The 21549-nt window shown below is 43.8% G+C and overlaps 1 protein-coding gene across 10 annotated transcripts in view; it reads right to left on the bottom strand.

Moving 5' to 3' along the window:
• Window positions 1-21549, bottom strand: part of ZNF862 (zinc finger protein 862) — a 32984-nt gene that overhangs the window by 7682 nt on the left and 3753 nt on the right. For all 10 annotated transcript variants that reach the window (XR_016037092.1, XR_016037091.1, XM_088834705.1 and 7 more), the window contains 5 exons: window positions 18586-18697; window positions 16933-17037; window positions 14763-15457; window positions 13155-13311; window positions 149-256 (listed from right to left, as the gene is read on the bottom strand). Coding sequence is in view for 8 of the 10 variants with exons in the window: in XM_088834705.1 (XP_088690831.1) it covers window positions 149-256; window positions 13155-13311; window positions 14763-15457; window positions 16933-17037; window positions 18586-18697 (1177 nt within the window). In the remaining 2 variants the exon portion in view is untranslated. The remainder of the gene's footprint in view (window positions 1-148; window positions 257-13154; window positions 13312-14762; window positions 15458-16932; window positions 17038-18585; window positions 18698-21549) is intronic.

Below are 21549 nucleotides of genomic sequence, written 5' to 3'. Positions count from 1 at the left end.
TAGTTTCATATTCATGTTTTTCTACCCAGGGGCTCACACAGGGCCGTGCACGAGACTCGCGCGAGTGTGGCTGAACTAATGCCGTGTGGCGTGCTGCAGCTGCCTGGCACCGAACAGACCCTGCAGCGCTCGGCAGGTCAAGACCCACCTGGAGGAGGACGGCCTTTCCCCCACTTTGGCCCGTGTGGGTCCCTAATCCAGGGTGCAGCTCTCCGCTCCAGTTGTGAGATCAGGTCTGGTTTGGCAGCAGCAGGCCCTGTTGCGGGGACAGAGTCATAGTGACGTCACGGCCCTGGACTATCAAGTCAAGTCACCCACCCAAAAGACCTGGGGAGGCCTCGGGTGTATTTCCTGATGAAATCTATTCAACTAGGGGTGTGATGAAAGCATACCTGCCTGGGGTGCCAATTGATTCTTAAAATCCAAAAAAGGAAGATTAGGGGCATCCCTTAGCTCCATGGGCCAGACATGGAAACCTTGAGTCGGCTAAACACATCTAGAGGGGTAAGGGTGAAAACAGGAAGAAATACAGAGGCCAAAAGTAAAGAAGACAGGGATGATAAAGTCACACAAGAAGTGGGAGAGGGTGACCGACAACTGTCCTGTGTACATGCTTCTCAGAGATACCCATGGCTGGCCTTGCTGCAGGTGGCTACTACACAGGGCACTTGAAAGGCCCCTAACGCTGTGTCTACACTGGCAGTGGGCCCGGAAATCTGATTCAAAGAGATTCATGTCTTTGGGTTAAGCACTGCCCTTTACTGAAAACATGAATAGTCTTCAGGAGTACATGAAAAAAATCGCTTTCTTGATTTAAAATGAAATCCATTCATCCCTACTTCCATGCTTTTTATGTATCAGCGTGAATGGGTGTATAAACTTTGTTTGGAAAGACATATGCAAGCAACTGGGAACTGTGGGCACTTCTGTTGAGGGACTGAAGAACAAGGTAAAGGGAGGTTATTTTCACTAGTCATCTTTGGATCATTGGGATATATTTATATGTTTGTGTGTGTGTGTGTGTGTGTGTGCACCCACATATCATTACTAATGAAAATATAATCGATTATTAGTCTGTGGTAGACTGAACACATATCCTTCTTCAAACATCTCTTAAATGAGGGCAAAGGAATAATAACAGTAAAAAGAGGCATAAGCCCAAGAGAGACACTGCACTAGAAATGTTAATGCATCTTTAGAAGGAAAGGAGATAAAAGAGAAGAACTAACAGAGCTGAACACCAAACGCCAGCAGAGGGGGTAACAAGGAGAAAGAAGTGAGGCTGACCTCAGAGTCCCCACAAGAGCCAGGACCTGGAGGCACCAGGTGCAGCAGAAGGTGGTGGGCAAGAAGAGACCTGTTCAAACCCAGGTCCTCTCACCTATTCCAGGAAACCGGAAAATACCACCACCCTCCCTCGAGGAGGAGAAGAGATTAGTCCACAGAAAAACTTAACCAGAAAGGTTCTAGGCCCTGGGATGGTGGGGTGAGTGAAAGATGAAGGAGAAGCACTGCAATGCAAATAGATGAAGACAGCCTACAGACCAGAATTGTGTTCCTGGGCTCAAGGAACACCAGCTTGGCATACAGCCAAGCGGGAGACTGCAAATTTTCTTTAGAGAAACAGAACTGCAGCTTCCCATCCCCCGTCCCTGGGATTCTCCAGGCAAGAACACTGGAGTGGGTTGCAAAAGGCCAGGGGTCTCCAAACGGGGGAAACAGGCTGCAAGTGTCAGACGTTTCTCATCTCTCCCTTAAGCGGCAGGAGGAATCGAAAGGAGGTCTCTTAAAATTCTGGGTTGCCATGACAACACCTGGTTCCACTTGAACTTAACTTTTCTCAAACGTTGAGCTAATCAATGTGTTTTTCTTATGGAAATATTTTTCTTAAGCTATGTTAATGAAACTATGTATTTGCTTTGGAATTTGCCTTTCTTCAAAATGGTTCCACCCAAGGCTAACTTTTTTTCTCTCCTCAAACCTTAGACTGATTTCATATCAATTGTTTTATGGCTGGGGGCCGTCCTATCTCAAAAATGCATACTGTGGGAGAGAGGCCTGGTGAAACTCCCTCAGCCTTGAGGTGTCTCTCTTATCTGATTAATAGCTTTCTAACAGACAGAAAACAGCTTACAAAAGACTCTTTCTGCCCCCTTCTGATGTCTATGTCAGAAGCTTTCTCTCTTTTACACTTTAATAAAACTTTATTACACAAAAGATCTGAGCGATCAAGCCTTGTCACTGGCCCTGGATTGAATTCCTCTCCTCCAGAGGCCAAGAATCCAGCGAATATCCCGGCTTCGCAACAACCTTTCATAACCTACCCTTTGAGTCCCAGCCATGCACACAGAGATTCCAGTCAGTTTTTAAGGCTTTATTCTTAAATATGAATGAACCTAATATTTATCCAAGACAAACTGTGAATACGAAACAAGAAGGAAAAAGAATGGAAGGAACTAGAGATAGAAGCAAAACAAAATTTCAACCCCTCCCCTAAAAAGAATATTCCCACCAAAAAAAGTCATGATAGTTATCCAAGAAAAGAGCAATAAAGACTCTGAGAATAAAAACATGATAGAAGAAATTTTTAAAAATTAAATAGAATTGTTAGAAAATAAAATGGAGGAAATCTCTAGGAAAGTAGAAGAAACCATATAGTAGCAGAAAACAGGAGAAAAAGTAAAAAATAAAACAAAACCAGGGACTCGATTTAGAAAGTCTAATATCTAACTAATAGAACTTGGAAGAAAGAAAAGAGAAAATAAGAAGGAAGAAATAATACAAAAATGTTTCCTCAAACTGGAAAGTGTGTTTCCACATGGAAGGGAAGCACCAGATACCTAGAACAAAACATGATGAAAAAACATTTATATCATTAAGCATTAAATACTTCAAAACACTGGGATAGATCTTAAAAGTTTTAAGAGTGGAAAAAAAGGTTGTGTTCAAAGATTTAGGAATAAAAATGTAATTAGACTTCTCAACAGGACCTGTAAAACTTAAATGCAGTGCTTTCAAAATGCTGAAGATAACCATCTCCAACCTGGAACTCTATACCCAAACCAAGTAATCAATTGTGAGAGCAGAATAAGGGCACTTTTAGATATACAGACTCTTTAAAATATTTCCTCCCATGAACTCTTTCTTAGACAGTTACTGAAGGATGTGCTCCAACAAAATGAAGACGTAAACCTAAAAGAAACAATAGATCTGGGAAATAGGGGAGAGACAAAAGGAAGTCCAAGGTCATGGATATGCAGCAGGCCTAAAGAATAACTAGCTTAGGCAGAGCAGACGGGTGGAAGACTCAGTGACAGACATCCCCAGAAAAAAAGTGAGATAAGTCACAGGATGTTCGATCATGTGGAAGAAACTCTTTGAGGAGGTGTATAATTCCAGGGAGAACTTGAGAAGAGGTGGTGATAGCACAGAAAACTAACAAAATAAAAAATAAGAAAAAATTTCAATTCCTGGGGTGGTGGGCGGGAATCCTACAGCAGAGGAAACATCATCATATGTCACTTTGATTAAAAGTAAATAATACATAATCATTATTAGGCAAATAATTCACATTGAATTAACCAAAAAAGTATGATATACCTGTTCTGAGAGGATGGAAGGAAGAGAAGTGGGGGTCTGGGGTGATGTAAGAGGGCCATATCTTCATCCTCCACAGTAGGAATCAATAGATAATATCTAAAATCAATAAATCAGGAATAGCAATAAATATATGCAACAGGATATTAATTGTGGTTCTGTCTGCCTGTTTTAAAGACCCCCTCAAAAGAGGAGCCAAATCTTTCTCCATTCCAAAGCTAGACCACCAAAGCCCTACTTGGAAAGAATGGCTGAAACACTGGGCTGTAACCCAAAGCTTCGCCACTAAGAGGGAGTCAGAACACTGGACATGAAGAGGTCAGGGAGTTGGATATTAGAGATGTTTCTGGAAAGAGCTGTTAGGTGTACTGTGAGTCCCCCACACTACCATGGGGAAGGGTAGAGTGGGATGGGCTTCTTTCCTCTGCCTAATGGGAATGGCGTATGACCTGCATTTCCTGGAGTTCTGGGACTACTCAGGAACCCGGGCCTAGAAAAGACTTAAGACATAAACTGACCCATGGGCCTAGCTGCAACGAGGCAGGTAGAATCCTAAGATCCCTGACCAGGCATCAAACCTGCATCACTTAAATTGGAAGGTAGATTCTTAACCACTGGACCACCAGGGAGGTCCCTGTCTCTCTGAATTTGCCCATTCTAAGTACTTTTTCAGACTATTTATTGTAAATAGAATCATAGTTTTCATCATTTTATGACTGGCTTATTTCACCTAGTATAGGTTCATGGATGTTTTGACATGTGTCAGAATTTCCTTCCATTTCAAGGCTGAATAATATTCCACTGTATGTATAGATTACATTTGCTCATCCATTCATCCATCCATGGACATCTGGGTTCCTTCCACATTTTAGCTATTGTGAATAATGCTGCTATTCTGTTTTCAGAATATTCTGAAAATATTGCTGCTATTCTGTTTAAACCTTGCTTTCAATTATTTTGGATATATACCCAGAAGTAGAATTGCTCGATCGTAGGATAATTCTTGGAGAAGGAAATGGTAACCCACTCCAGTACTCTTGCCTGGAGAATCCCTTGGACAGAGAAGCCTGGTGGGCTACAGTCCATGAGGTCGCAGAGTCAGACACAACTGAGCAACCGACACATACACACATGATAATTCTATCTTTAGCTCTTTGAGGAACTGCCATATTGTTTCCCACAGTGACAGTACCATTTATATTCCCACCAACAAGGCATAAGGATCCTAATTTCGTCACAACTTCATCAGTACTTGTTTTCCATTTCTTTGATAGTAGCCATCCTAATGGGTGTGAGGTGGTATCTCATAGTAACACTGATCTGTTTCCCTAATGATGAGTGGTATTATCTTTTCATGTGTTTACTGGCCATTTGTATATCTTCTTTGAAGAAATCCCTATTCCTGTATCCACTTTTAATCCGGTTTATTGCTGTTGAGTTTTAGGAGGTCTCTGTATAGTCTGGTATTAATCCCTTATCTGATATATGGTTTGCTAATATTTTCTCCCATTGTGTGTGGTTTGTATTAGGTTTATGTCTTTCTTTTTTCTTTTTCCAGCCATGCCACATGGCTTGTGGGATCTTAGTTTCCCCAACCAGGGGTTGAACCCAGGCCCTCTAACGTCGGAGCACAAAGTCTTAACCACTGGACCACTAGACAATCCCCGGTTTACATGTCCTTTGATGCACAACATTTTACAGTTTTCATAAAGCCCAACTTGCCTATTTTTTTCTCTGTTGCCTGTGCCTCTTAGTCTATGTAGGTAAAGGTTTGTCAATTTTGTTGATCTTTTCAAAGAACCAACTTTTGGTTCCACTGATTTTCCTCTATTGTTTTTCTATTGTCTATTTATCTCTGCTCTAACCCTTATCATTTGCTTCCTTCCGTTAGCTTTGGGTCTAGTTTATTCTTTTCTAGTTCCTTAAGTTGTAAAGTTAGGTTGTTAAGATCTTTCTTGTTTTTAATGGAAGCATTTATAGCTATAAATATCCCCCTTAGCACCACTTATTCTGTCCCACATCAAAATGATATGTTGTTTTTGTTTTCACTCAAGTATCTTCTAATTTCTCTTGTGATTTTCTTCCTTAATCCATTGGTTGTTTAAAATAGCTTAATTTCCAAAATTTTGTGAATTTTCCAGTTTTGTTATTGATTTATAACCTCATCCCATTATATTTGGAGAAGATACTGTTTAATATCTATTTTTAAAAAATCTGTTGAGGCTTAATTTGTCGCCAAACGTAATCTGTCCTAGGAAATGCCTCACACGCATATGAGAATAGTGTGAATGCTGCGACTGTGTGGTAGAGTGCTGTATCCAGCAGGAATCTATCAGATCTAGTTGGTTTATTGTCTAAGCACTCTATTTCCTTATCTTCTCTCTGGTTTTTCTACTCATTGTTGTGACTGGGATATTGAAGTCTATAACTATTATTGTAGAACTGTTTACTTCCTTCAACTCCAGCAATTTTTGCTTCACAGATTTTGAGTCTGTCATTAGGTTTATATATGTAATTGTATATCTTCTTTCTATATTGAAACTTTTATAAATATATAATGTCTGTGTCTCTTATACGTTTTTTTGACTTAAAGTCTATTTTTTCTGATACTTGTATAGCCAACTCTTGCTCTCTTTTAATTACTATTTACATGGAATATTGTTTTCCATGCTTTCACTTTTAATCTATTTGTGTCTTGGGTACAAAATTAGTTTCCGATGGACAGCAAATAGTTGGATCATGTGTTTTTATCTGTTCGGCAATGTTTTTTGATTGGAGTGTTTAACCCATTTACATTTAAAGTAATTACTTATAAGAAGGGACTTATGACTGTCACTTTGCTATTTGTTTTCCATATGCCTTAAGCTTTTGTCCTTCATTTCCATCATCAATGTCTTCTTTTGTGTTTAGTTTATTTTTGTACTGAAAACATTTAAATTCCTTTCTAATTCCCTTCTGTGTATATTCTATAGCTATTTTCTTTCTGGTTACATGGGAATTACATTTAGGGATTCCTAGGTGGCTCAGTGGTAAAGAATCAGCCTGCCAATGCAAAAGAAATGGATTCAGTCCCTGGGTAGGGAAGATCCCCTGGAGGAGAAGATGGTAACCTACTCCAGTACTCTTGCCGGGAAAATCCCACAGGCAGAGGAGCCTAGCAGGCCACAGTCCATAAGATCACAGAGTCGGACATGACTTAGTGACTAAACAACAACAACAAACATGGGGATTACATTCAACATTCAAAAGTACCAACACTGTCATTTAAATTTAACTTAACTTCAATAGTATACAAAAACTGCTCCTTTACAACTTTCCCATCTATCTCTTTCCATCATTGATGTCACAAAGCTACATCTTTATATACACGTGTCCCAAAACATAAGCTAGTAATTCTTTTAACTGTATTAAATTATGTAGAAAATAAGATATGGAGTTACAAACAAAAGTTAGAAAATACTAGCTTATAGATTAATAATTGTTTTCTTTTCCTTTAAATGTACCAGTCTCTCAAATCACACAGGAAACAAAAGGTACAGTTACAAACCATTGTTAGGATAACACCAGCTTTTATAACTGCCCATGTATTTACCTTGATTGAGATCTTTATTTCTACATAAGCCTTCAAGTTACTGTCTAGTGTCCTTTCATTTCACCTTGCAGACCTCCCTTGAGTGTTACTTGCAAGGAACATCTAGTGGTAAGGAGCTCCCTCAATTTTTGTTTAGCTTGGCATCTCTTAATTCCACCCTCACTTTTGAAGGACAGTCTTGCCAGATATGGGACTCAGTTGGCTTTTTTTTTTCATTTAGCACTTTGAATATATCTGCCCACTGCCTTCTGGCCTCTGGAAGTTAAATCTGTTTATAACCTTATTGAGGTCCTTTGTATGAGATGATTCACTTCTCTCTTGCTGCTTTCAAGGTTCTCTTTTTGAAAGTTTGACTACAGTGTGTCTCAGTGTGGGTATGAGAGTTCATCTTACCTGAAGTTTACTGAGCTTCTTGGATATTTGTATTCATGAAGTGAAAGTGTAGATCGCTCAGTCCTATACAAATCTTTGCAACCCCACGGACAGTAGCCCACTAGGCCCCTCTGTCCATGGGATTCTCCAGGCAAGGATACTGGAGTGGGTTGCCATTCCCTTCTTCAGGGGATCTTCCTGACCCAGGGATTGAACCCAGGTCTCCTGCCATGCAGGCAGATTCTTTACAGTGTGAACCACTATGTCTCTGATCAAATCTGAGGAGATTTCAGTCATTCTTTCTTTCTTTTTCTCTCTTTTCCTTCTGGGACTCCAACAATGTGCATGTTGGTCCACTTGATGGTTTCCCACATGTCCCTTGGGCTCTATTCATTTTTCTTTGACTTTTTTTCCTGTTTCAGGGGCTCCATAATTTCCATTGTCCTATCCTCAAGCTTGCCAATTCTTTATTTCCCCTGCTCAAATCTGTTTTTGTATTCCTCTAGTTAATTTTTCATTTAAGTTGTAGTTTTCAGCTCTCAATCTTCTTTCTGGATCCTTCTTTGGTTTTCCCTCTTTATTGATATTTCCATTTTATCCATACATTACTGTCTTGACTTTTCCACATCTTCCTAAAGTTCTCTGAGCATTTTTAAGACAGTTGTTTTAAAGTATTTATTTAGTATACCGGCCATCAAGTCTTTTTCAGGGACAGTTTATTTTTTTCCTTTGAATGGGTCGTACTGTCCTGTTTCTTTGTGTGCCCTGTGATTTTTTTGTTGAACACTGGACATTTGAATCTAATAATGTGGTAACTCTGGAAATCAGATTCTCCCCTGTCCCCAAGGTTTGCTGTTTTTGTTGTTTTGGATCACCATTTTTTAAAAATTTTTTAATCATTATACGCTATCTCTGTGCCAAATATCAGCCTGAGGTGTAAACTTAAATTCTTCTCAGGTCTTTTTGAGTCCTTCCCTAGTTAGGCAAAATCACTGTCTTAATTTTCCTTCTATATGGTTCTCAACATCCTAGTCTCTAATGTCTGGTTTCCAAAAAAGGAAAAGGAGAAAAATTAAAGAGGAGGGGGAAGAACCTGCAGCAAAGGGGGAGGTATACAACACTGGCTGATTACTTCTTCGTCTGCACGTCTGTGATGAGAAGCAGCAGTCAGTGGTTAGAGCACTCACCCCTGACTGATATTGAGAGGACAGTGCCCTTTTGGCCCACCCCAATTCCCGCCAACTGTGTGTGCCAACTGTGTGCAACATGCTGCAGTCATACGGTACAGCTGCTTGGACTGTGGTAGGAGCGAGAGATGGGCAGATGCTACTGTGCTAAGAGCTGAAATTGACCAAACTTAACCACAATTTACTTTCCAACTCTTCCCCTGTAAGCTGAAAGCCTCTGACAGATTTCAGAGTTCCAAAACAGCTACACCAGACAGATCCTATCAGTGCAACTGTTGTCCAAGTAAGGAAACAGGTTCTTGGTACTATACCATCTTCCCAGAGTTCTCCTCCTAATCAGGACAGTTTTGAAGAGTACAGTACTGGTCATTTTATTAATTACAATTAGAACACAAATGTGACTAAAAAGTGACTGGAGGCCTATCTGTTACCTGAGTGTGACAAGTCATGGGCCCCGCTCAAGGTTTCACCCTATAAAAAAGCCAAAATGGAGGCCACAATTTGCTTTTATTTTTGGCCTCAGCATGTGGGATCTTAGTTCCCTGACCAGGGATTGAACCCATGTCCCCTGCAGTGGTAGGGCAGAGTCTTAATCACTAGACCACCAGGGAAGTCCCAGAGGCCACCTTTTGAATAAACCCCTGGACCAAACACTCATAATCACATAGCCAAATCTTAAACTGTCCTAATTTCCTCAAAATGCTGACTCTGGTCTTAAACAAGGTTTAAGTTTCCTTCATATCAGAGTGACTGTACAGTTTCTAAGACAATTAGCTACACACAAGAAAAGGTAAACAGTGCTACTACCCTAGAGAGAATACACAAAAAATACTCCTTAATTCACATTTTATAAACCGAGCATTACCTGCTGAAAGCCAAACTTTTAACCACTTTGGGTGTGAAGTCTCCCAGTTCATGAACAGCGTGTTTCTTCCTCAATAAAATATTCCTATCAGTAAAGCTCTCTGAATTTTCTTTTAACATTGCAAAGGGTGAAAAAGAAAATCCCCAAAGAGGTGACCCAAGCAAGTGGTGATGGAAAAGAATGAAGCTGTTTTAGAAATGCATCCTGCTGAAGTTTGTGCTTTTAAAAACAATGTCCATATATGTGTGTTTCTTAGGCATAATGAAGCCAGTTACTGGAAAAAAACAGCTAAAAATTTTTGGTGAGGAGGACTCAGTGATAAGAGAATGCTGGGACAGGAACTGTCATTTTTTTGTTATATGAGAACTATTTCAATTAAAAAAATATATAATTATTGGGCTTCCTTGGTGGTCCAGTGGTTAAGGATCCGCCTTGCAATACAGGGGACCCAGGTTCGACCCCTGATCCAGGAAGATTCCACATGCTGAGGAGCAACTAAGTCAGTGAGCCACGACTACTGAGCCTGCGTGCCTAGAGGCTGTGCTCCACAATGAGAAGCCTGCCCACCACAACAAAGACCCAGCACAGCCAAAAAATCAAATAGATAAGTGAAGGTCTTTAAAAAACATAATTATGAAGAAATATTTTTAAAGACTAACTGAAATCGTACATGAGACTGAATATCCCTGAAAATGTTTGCCTCAGTTACACTCCCCTGAGGATCGGTCACCTCTGACTGCCCGCAGCAGTGGCCCCAGAAGTGCTGAACCCCAGGCACAGCTCTTTGAAGCTATGGCTGAAATGGTGCTAAAAAACCTTTTCTTTTTGTTCTCTTCAGAACAAGTGAAACAGAGGGAATTTGCAAACAGATTCTCCATGTCTTAGTAATGGAAAAGTGACTGAAGAGATATAAATATAGCACATGCACGCGTGTGCATGTTGACACACACACACACACACTCTAAAAGTCCAGAAAAATGGCCTGGCTTGCAAAGACAGATTCTGATCCTTTCAGGCTACTCTGACCCCAAGGTTGGCAGGCTGGCTCCCGCACCAATTTGGAGACGGCCCCTCTGGCTCCTGGCACTGCTTCTTCTCTAGCTCAGCAGGGCCCCACTGGGAGGCCAGATATGGCCCACCGTGCAGCAGCTAGCCTCCTAGACAATACATAAGCCACTCTAACTCCCGCTTATGTCAGTGAGGGCTCTCCCACTGTTTTCTTTGTATTTGGTGACCTGACTTCTCCCAGCCGTGAGGGCCAGCTGTTGCTGATGAGCTCACCTGTAGAAAAGGCACTGCCCACCTGAAGTGACTGACCTGCTACTCCACATACGATGACACCTTTACTAGTAAAAACAAGGGTTACCACAGAGTCCCTGTATTGGCTTTTCTGTTTCTGTAATGACAACTATTAATTTCTTAACAGTGAAATGTAACTGAATTTTCTTTTTTCAGGGATGGCGGTAGCTAGAGATATCACCAAATATGGCCAAAGTTTGAAACCAGAATTTAAAATACTGAAATAAAAGAACAGCTGGAAGTCTACATAGCGATAAACAGTTCTAACTGAGCAAGTCCACAGAAATAACGGCTGACAGAGGAAAGCATTAAACTTAAAGCACAAAACTCTTCTTTTCTCCATAAGCAAAGTGACTGTCCTCTACAAGTTTAGTCCTATTGATAAGACAACTGGTGGGGCCATGGAGGCTGAACCTAACCTGGAAACTACCAGTTGAAAAGCTTTAGTCAACAACAGTTTAACTGCCGCAGAACTGACAGATTAACGTTAAATCTGACTACATCAAATTGAGACTGTCTTTTTAAAAAACAGGTACCATAATAATAAAATCCAAAAGAACAAATCTACTAGTTGTAAGTCCTAATAAGAGAAACTAAAGAACTAGCTGGGTTTCCTCAAATGAAAAGAGCACAAGGAAATCAACAGCACAAATGTGCTGCGATGCAGCCTGAGGCCCACTGGACCACAAAGACCCAGGACCTGAGCTGAACTGACCTGAGCCAACCCCAACCTCTCACCCCAGGGCAGCAGACCCTTTCTGCACCTCAGTTCTCCTGGAAGAGAGGCCTACTTACTAAAGATTTCCCCACTTCCGAACATATAGAAGTTAAAAAGAAAAGGATAAAAAATGTTTGGATGACATGGTCCAGCTCAACAATCCAAGTCAGGCCCACGCTGTGGGAAACACACTGCTGTACCACTGGTCACCACCATCTTCCCCATGACTTTCAGCAGGGGCCCAGAGGGCAGAGTGCACCACTGCTGCTCACTCCTTCAAAGGAAAAACCAACTTCCTGTGAGATTGGTTTGTCAAAAAACCAATCTCCCCCTTGCTCACTCGCTCTCAGACACTGTGGATGGTAGTGATGTTCTCTGAAGGTGTGCTTCAAAGGCCTTGGCCCAGGACACGAGTACAATACCTCTGTCCTCATGAAAGAAACAATTTTTCACATCCTCTCTCAATGTTTGAGGAGCCATTTAAAACTTTGTGAACAATGATAAGAACAAGTTGTATATTGGTCAAGGATGTACAGAAAATACTCAGGTGCCCAGGAAAGGGTGCTGTGAACTGGGGACGTGACACCAGGTAAGCCACAAATACTTGGATTCCTTATTCTGTAGAAGTCATGACCCAGGTGGCTGGTGGAATTCCTAAATTAGGCACAGCAGCCTGTTCTGCAAGGCTTTTGTTACAATATAGTCTAGAAATAATAATAACAGCGTTTAAGATGAAGAGTTGTCTTTTTGGTGCCACGTGAAAATCCGGGGTGCCTGATGGGTAAAGGAGGCAAAGAGAAGAACAAGGAGCAGACGCAAGAGAGGAGACTGCTCCGGGAAGGTGACAGCAACATGTGCGGATCATTCTCCAGGGCCTGTAGCCCAGGGACACCCGGGCCGACCCTGCCCACCGCGCTGGCCCTGGGATGAAGCAGCGCTGGCTCAAAGTAGAGGTGGGGATCCAGGAGTCCACCCCGACGCCCTTTCTCACCCCTCTGCCTCCGCTCCCGCCGTCCCCAGTTCTGTCATGTCTGGAAGCCTGTCGTCCTCCTCCCTGTGCGCCTGGTTTTCAGCACAGTTAAAGCACTTCATTCTCTGTAAAGCCTGCCTTTACCCCTCCCGTGGATGCCTGGCCACATTAAGCCACTGCCTCCAGCGGCCCCAGGGTGCTTCCCGAACCTTTTACAAAGCTTGTGGTATTTTCTAGTTTCTTATTAAAGTGCCTGTCTCTCCCACAAACCTGCTTGTCTCTTGGAACCAGAGACCCTGACTCGTGCCCGTTCAGCCAGCACACTGTGGGTGCTCAGTAAGTGTCTGGTGGAAGATGGATGACGATGGCTGGATGAAGAGGAGATACAGCACAGCACCCCAAGGCAGCGAGAGTTCTGAGATGCAAAGATCTAACCACTCGCTGCCTACATGCAGGGAGAGGGCAGGGAAGGGACGACAAGGACAAGGGGAGCCACCCTCGCGGGTCCCCATCTCCAGTGATGGTACAAACAGAGGGGCTTCTCTGATCTTTACCCAGGGACGCCAACAGCTCATAGTTCATCCGCATCACGTCTCTGTACAGCTCCTTCTGCTGCTTGTCTAGCGCGCCCCACTCCTCCCGGGTGAAATACACCGCCACATCCTCAAACACCACCGGGAGCTCCTCCAATAGCCCCTCCTCAGAAGGATCCTGCAACAAAGAGTAGTAGGCACTCAGTACTCCTTTCACGTCGGACACCCAGCATGATGCTCCGGGGATCCTGTTCATGGCCTGTTTCTCCTGGGAAGCCTGCCGAGAGGTCCAGATGCTCTCTGAGGAATTCAGCTATCCACCGAAAGTCAAAGGCACAAATGTGTGTGGCCCAGAGTCAGTAGGTAACAACTACACAAACCTCACTGTGATCCTAGAAGGAAGGGAAGACCCTTCCTCTTCTCTCTGGGAAGGAAAGGACAGTGCCCTGAGGAAGAGGGTCTCACAGGGCCTCGTGGCTGCACCCGTCCTTGAGAGCACCTTCTACTCATCCACCATTGCAAAGGTGCCCGCTGCCTCTGAGCCGCTTCTGAGGTTCCCCATTGGGATGGAAAGAAGCAGTAAAACAACAAGTAAAGATGCTCCTATTCAGTGACTAAGTTAACACACACTTTACCGCTAAAGGAATTCAGGCTATAAAAGGTTAGACCTGCTTATCATCTTCTAATCCTAAACACTGAAGGAACATGAAGGGAAATGAGTTTTCTCCCTTTTCTGGATTCCATAAAAATCCAAACTTACTAACTTTGCCTACAACGTTAGGAATAAGGAACGTCTGAGCTCTTCCCAACAGAATAGTAGAAGGGGCTGTTCAAAATGACTTGTAGTAAAATCCTGCTTATATGGGCTGGGGGGAGTTGAGAAGGGGGGATGGGTCTCGTTACTCAGAGACTTCAATTAACACAGCTTCCCTGCAGGGAAATTTTCCAAAGAATCAGAAACTAAACCCGTTGCATTTGATAAAACAGACCTGAGGTGAGAAGTGGAGTCTGGAGGTCCCAGCAGTGCAGCAGGGCTCGAAGGAGAGCCCTGGGCTGGCGGTCAGGGGCTCGGGGGAGGGCAGTACCACAAGCGCCCTTGTTCTCTGGCTACATCTTACCTCTTGCTCAACAAGGTGAGTTTAACTACGCTTGCTCCACCCTCCTCAGTGCAGCATTAAAAAAACACTACACAAAGTCTGAAAAAACATGATTCCAAAGTTAAAGCTGAAACATATCTTTTACATTGATTATTTAAGAGCTCTGTGGCTGTTTTTGTGGTCGTGGGTTATTTCTGGATTTCTGTGGTCATTTTAGATTCTGGATAAAGATGGCTTTTCTAAATGCAGCTGTTCTCTTTATGTCCGAAGTTAGAGTATTTAGCCCCACTAATATGTTTTGTTATCTGCCAAAAGGAGATAATAGTAGTAGGGCTGTTGTGGTCAATGAAGGAGCTGATACATGTAAAGCACTTAAAATGAGACCTGGCGCAGCTGAAGCATGGCAGCTTATGGTGACATGACAATGTTAGCAGCAGCTACGGCTAATGGAATTGTTCCACCATCAGCATGCAATATACATTGTTGTCAGCAAGGAATCCTCCCCCTTGAGCCATCATTATAAACATATTACCTGGCCACAGGGTTCAGCAGAGTCATTACATAAAATATTATCTGAGGAGCTGCGGACGTCATCAACGATTTCTGTTTGCCTGAAATCAGGGATGCTGTCCAGGTACAATGCAGGAATTGCTCCATTCCCTCCAGGGTCCCCCAGGGCAGCTCTCGAGCTGGGCAGGAGCTGGGCCACATTATCACAGGCCCCCAGAGGCCCTGGGGGGTAAAATATGGGATAATCTGCAGAGAAGAAGGGCCCCTGGCTGGCCAGTACATCACCAGACACCTCCTGGGTGCTCTGGAAACGGGCTGCCCAGAGGGGGTCCCGTGCCGCCAAGGCCTTGACACAGAACACGTGGGCCTTGCTCTTGGCGTGGTATTTGAGAGTCTCCACCTTGAATGGTCCAGTATAACCTTCTATTAATCTTGACCGCTTGTCCCTTACAGATGGGTATTCCCGGCAAGCAGAGCAAAAGAGAGCCGTCTGCTCCTCATTCATGACCAACCACGGGAACTGGGCAAACCACGACTTCTGGATGGATCGGGGTTTGGAGGGTTTGCTGCTTCTTCCTGCACAGTCTCTCTGGAGGCTGCCTCTCTCTGAGCTGAAGTGGGACAGACAGGCTTCCTTCTGGAGAGGCAGGTAGAGTCCAGCTTCTCTGGATGGGCGCTGCATGTCCATTTCCTCCATGAAGCCCATCTTGGTTTTTCCTTTAGAGAAAAGAGACAGATGGAATTTTCTCTGAAATCCTACAGGTTGAGTCTGCAACACAGGGGTGCTCAGATCCGTGCTCTGCGAAAGCTGGACCCACAGCCACGAAGTGACCCACTGTGTCCATGCTCTCTTCCCTCCAGCCCCCAGCCCCCAGGCCCACTCTGCCTAACCCTGAAGAAACAAATGGGCTTTAAGAAAAGTTCCTTTTTATTCTAATATAAAGGACAGATACACCTGGCCAAAAAGAAATCTCTACAATTTGACCTGCGCAGCCTAAGACAGTGGCACAGCCTTCAGGAGAGCAGACTTATTTACTAGAGACTGAACACTGAACTCAGAGAATGTAGGGTTAAAGAGGTAATTGAAGCAAACACCACTACTCCACACTTAGCAGGAATCCCCCTCTTTGGTACCCTTGCCAGACAGGCATCTGCACTTGGTTCATGTATCTTCAGAGCAAGAGAACGCCCTCCGCTCGCCTACTGGGCAGACAATTTTGGTCCCTGGAGAGTTCTCCTTGAGCTGCATCCATCTTGGAGCACCTTCCCCCTGGGAGGGCTACTTCATCCCTCTCTCACACCACATCACTTCTGAGAGGTGCAAATTCCCAGGACCTCACTAAGATTTTTCTTCTTTAAGTTAAACCAGAAGATTTTTTATTCACGTCTTAGGTGAAATGCAGCTTAGACACCTCTAACTGTTCTGGGGCCATTTCTCATACATCAACAAGTTCAGATGCCCAGCAGGCAAAGACTTGACAGTATTTGCTCCAGGCCAATGGACCATGAAATGGTCCATTACCAACCCCAGAAGCACAAATCTACTAATAGAGTCAATAGGCCCAAAGTTAAGAGCCAAACACAGCAAACACAAACCAAAACAAGTCAGGGCTCTGTGTGGTCCATCTGAGGCCACAAGGAAGAGCAATCTTCCCTGATTCCATTCCTGGAGGAAGTAGCTCCACCTCCCCTTTCTCCCGTAGGAGGGGCTGGGTTAACACGGTCTCTTACACAGTGACAGATGCCATCTGGCCTGGCTCTGGCCAAGCCAATCCCTGAAGAGAACAGGCTTATCCAAGGAGGAAAGCAAACAACCATCCCCAGGACTTAGCGGCTATCCGTTCATTTACCCATTCATTCCACAATCAGCGACTGAGCAACTGCTTGCCAGGCATCTTTCTTGGCACTGGGACTATGGTGGTAAATGAGACTGAGTCATGCCTTCACGGAACTTAGAATGTGTCATTATACAGAAACATCTACTCTCAGATAGAAATACACTAAAGGGAGATGAGAGTACAGAGAACGAGGTATGCATGTCTTAGATCAAGTGACTGCTGTGGGAGGAACAGCGTTCATGTGTAACTGGTGCACACAGAGAAGCAGGGGACGAGGCCAGAGGCCTGGGGCCCAGCTTCCTGCCCCCTCCCTCCAGCGAGGCACCCCTCCTCCCGGGGCAGGTCTACGCTCACCTGGGTTGGGGCTCAAGTGACTCCTCTGGCCTTGGACACTGGCAAGCCATGGCTCTGGCCCTCGCTCAAATTTACAGAACAGCTCCGGGCTGGCAATAGTTGGTCCTGAGTCAGGAACAGAGAAAAGCACTATGAGGTCAAATCCAGGTCACACAGGTTACAAAGGTTATGAAAACTATTGGTTCAGAACTGAAGCTCAAACTGAAATGTTGAGTGGGACCAGACAATAATCTGAGGAAACCAAGTGCAGGTGTCAGGGGAGGAGGAGGAAGCAGGGGAGGCTGTGGGTCTGAACCCACGTGTGGGGGCAGCTGCTCAAATTCAGGAGAGGTCATCAGTTAAACGCAGGGTCAGCACGGCCAGACCATCCCAGTTTTCAAGAGAAGCCAGAATCATATTTCTATGTGTTCCCCTCCATGGCTAAATACTGACAAAAAATTTAAGTTTTTTTTTAATATATAATTTTATTGATTTATGTTTGGCTGTGCTAGGTTTTCTTTGCTGCATGGGCTTTCCTTTTAGTTGCAGAAAGCAGGGGCTACTGTTGAGTTAATGGTGTGTAGGCTTCTTGGTGCAGGGGCCTCTCTTGCTGTGGAGCACAGGCTCTAAGGTGGGTGGGCTTTGGTAGCTGCTGTTTCAGGGCACTAGAGCGCAGACTGAATACTTGCGGCACATAGGCTTAGTTGCTCTGAGGTATGTGGGATCTTCCTGGATCAGTGATCAAATCTGTGCCCCCTGCATCGGCAGGTGGTTTCTTTACCACTGAGCCATCAGGAAAGCCCCTTATTTAAGCATTTTAAAGAAGTCAAACAAAAAAATAGGAAAGAAAGAAAAGGTGTAGGCCAAATCTGACCCTTCTGGTTTAAAAGAATCATCAGTTTTCAAACTTTTTAGTAGACACAAAGAATGCAACCCCTCCAAAGAGAGCTGAGACTGTTGCCCCCATAAACCTTAGACAAGGGCCAAGGTGAAAAGAAGCAAAGAAAGGCATGGTGATGGCCATCAAATTGAAATCAGAAAAATATATATGCACACAGACACAATGAACTACAATCACCTCTGTCCATGGTACCAGAGATCTATCCACAGAAGCAGAGAAAGGACATTCAGAAAATAGAAAAGATGAAAACTATCTACTTGGGCACAAACTTTTAAGTTGTTTCATTTTGTTAACCTGCTATGACAAGCCTGTGAAAAAGGAAAGCTTGTGAAGAAAGACACCAAGCCTCAAAAAGGCTAATGGGCTTGGCCAGGCCTCGTGGCAGAGCTGGCATGGAGACAGATCTGAGGCTTCTTCCACTGCTGCCCACTGCCTCCAGTGTCCTCTGGGCACTGAAACAAAACCCACCTTCCAGCAGCACAGTCCACAGGTGGAGCTCCCCCTGCCCCACCCTGCCCCCGGTGCCCTGGGATATGCTGAGGCATCCAGGTCTAGCCCTGGCACACCCAATTTCCCCACTTCTCCTGGCCAGTTTAAGTGGAGAAGAGAAAGTGTGATGTGTGAATCCACAGGCAGTTAAGCCAGATATAGGACTGAGTGGATAAACAGTGTCAAGATGCTGGGGAAAAAATGGTTGGATTCCAGACAGTTCTCAAGTATGTCACAGTCAGACATGGTTGGGAATGCTGTGGGGAAGTGAACAGGAGCTATACCCAGGGGTGCCACCAGCTTGTCAGAACCACAGATGTCCTTCTGTTGCTGACTCAGCAGCACCCACTCCTCCTGAAGCAAGTACACCGTGATGTCGTCAAACGTCACAGGAGCCTGGAAGGAAAAATGACACCAGGTAAGCACCAACTTCTTCCTGAGTCTTCCACAGCTGTGTTCACGATCACCTGAGGGCACCCTGGGAACAGATCAGACTGGGGAAGGGGCACCATTAGTCTACACACAGGACTGTACCTCATCGCTCTCCCACACTGCCTGCAAGTCACAGAAGGAATGAGACCCCCTTCTTATAGGGAGGGCCACACCCTGAAACCAAAGTGCTGTAAGGAAGGCCGACTCTGGACTCTCACAATCCTTTCCCTGCATGCACCTCACCTGCTGTCCCACAGGACCCATTACTGCTCAGCCAGTGAGTCAGAAACAACCAACGGTGCTTCTTTTTGCAAAGTCTTGAACGTGGTAAATATCCACTTAGGAAGATGTATCTGATTTCTGGAAATAGTCAAATGTCACTGAGAACTATGCCTGTGAATGTGTCAATGATCAAGATGGGCAAGGCTTTAAAACTGAGAACTATATTCCTTGGGGCTTGTAAAGGAGCTCCGTTCCACCAGAAAGGGGCAAGGAAATTCAGAAAATGTTTCAAGGAGTTCTGGATTAAGATGGTAGGTTCAACAAGTACACTGAATTTTGCTTCCTCCTGTGAATTTAAAAGACACCCTCCTCCCATGAAAATAACTCCAAACGAAACACCCACTACGATGGACAACACAACAAGCAGACAATAGCAATATAATTTTGCTAACTGAAAAGCAGATGAAAAAGTAATAACTGAGCAGATCCAAGAAAACTGAATTCTCACCCAACAGTAGACAAACTGAGAAATAACTCAAGTTACACCAATAAATCAGAGGATTTACTGAGTCTCTCTAGAGAGACTCAGGACCTGGCCGCCCCAGGAACCACTGGCCTGGGAGTGAAGGCAGCAAGGCTAAAATAACAAGAGTTGGGGGGAAAATGTTTGCCAACAAATGCCAGACCCCTTACACAGGCTCCAAGATGGCAAGATCCTCCTTCCCACATGGTCAGAGCTTCCATGGTTTTCCATTGTTTAGAGTCAGCAAACAACTGGACTACCAAGACAGAAAAAGGCTCTTACACGTCTGACAGAGTCCAAAACAGAATGGGGGGGGGGGCGGCAGGGGGAGGAGGAACTGAGGAAATGGATGTGAGGCAGGGAGGAAAACAATCTTTAAAAAACAAAAGCATCATCAATAGCCCCAGAGAAGTAAGATATTGCAGCCATGAACCAAGCGGTTATAAAAGAAATAATCAGAAAACACTCAGAATCTGTTGCTGGTTATCCTTTTAAATTTTGTACCACCACCATTTATCGGCTAGTCAAAGAAATAATATTAATAAATAAAATTCTCAACAACAACAAAAACCCTTCCCCAAAGAAAAACATTTTGTGAAATCACATCCTTGGGGTATCGGCTGCTCCAGGTAACAACACTGAGGGGACTTTTTGGTAAGTCCAAATAGTCCGATGGCTATTTCCATTTACAGCAAGTTATAGCACATTTTTAAAAATTTGCCTGTAACTTTATATTCCATTTTTAAGTACATGAAATATCTAACTTCACCAAAGAAGCTTCTTGAGAAAAACAGTATACATAATTCTTATCAGCCACTATTGATCTCTGTATTTAAAAATAATTGAGCATTTTTCATGTAAATCAATAGTTACTGCAGAAAACTTAGAAAGCCAAAAAACAAAAACAAACAAAAAAATGCTTTAAGATCACCCACAATCTCCCTAATGAAAAAGAATTAGTATTGACATTTGATATGCAGCTTTCCAGTCTTTTGTCTATGAATATGTATGAATGAACAGTTTTAAAAGCAACAATAGAATTGTACTGCCAATATGCATGTTTTAAATAACTATTTGCTCTCAGAGTGTCTTCCAAAGCAAAATATGATTATAATTGCAAAAACTGCTGCAAGCACGCTGCAGGATGGGCTCCACAAAAAGCAGGCAATCAGACAACAGGTACACACAGGATATGGCCTAAGGACAGCCAATGCGGGGAAGGGGGTAGAAAACCCTCAAGATTATACTGAAGGAAGATCCCAGGAGGACTGCTGCACACTGGGGCGACAGGGCAAGCTGTTCTGATCAGGACAGGTCAGAGTGTGTGACCAAGGGCAAGCAGGGCTCCCTGTTCATGCCCACCCACCCTGCCTTCCTGAGGGAACAGGTGGGCATAATGAAAGCCAACAGACCCATCACTCTATGAGTGCCACAAGGATGAAGAGCATGGCCATGAATGTTTAGATACTAAAGAAGTATCTTCCCAACAAGAATGATTATTACCCTAACCCTGGTACCTCTTTTAACCAATATTATAGCAAGAGCCTTATGATGACTGCAATGTAAAACACACACATACAAATCTGCTTGAACAGGAGGAATTTCTTACCTACACAGACAGCAAGGAATATCCCTGCAAGTTCTATTTTAGTGATTCCTACTGTCTATAAGGTAGAGCTCTGAGCCTATCACCAAGTCCCCTGGATCTGAGCCTGACTCTCCTTCCTCAGCTCCAGACATTGCCCCACCTGGAACCTCTACTATAGTCTGGTGAATATAATTGTAATCACAACCCTGTATTATACCTTTCTTATTTTGTCTTATTTTATAACCACCTTCACCCTCACCACCCTTCCTCCCATCACCACCACAGGATCTCATAGGCATTTAATTCATTTGTTCACTGAACACAGTCTGTGTGTGCTTGGAGATCCTAAGATATAAAAGACACTATATTCGTCAAGGAGAATAAAACCCCTTGGGAGGTGACAGACAACTATGATCTAAGTGCAATAACAAAACTGGGTCCAGAGAGCAAATGAGAAGGGAAAAATCACTTCTATGGGAAGGG

Source organism: Moschus berezovskii, chromosome 3, assembly GCF_049115385.1.
Source record: "Moschus berezovskii isolate FMDL1 chromosome 3, NW_MosBer_1.0, whole genome shotgun sequence".
Lineage (NCBI taxonomy): Eukaryota > Metazoa > Chordata > Mammalia > Artiodactyla > Moschidae > Moschus > Moschus berezovskii.
Note: the sequence above shows the minus strand (reverse complement) of the source record. Positions and strands in the feature narration are given on the sequence as shown.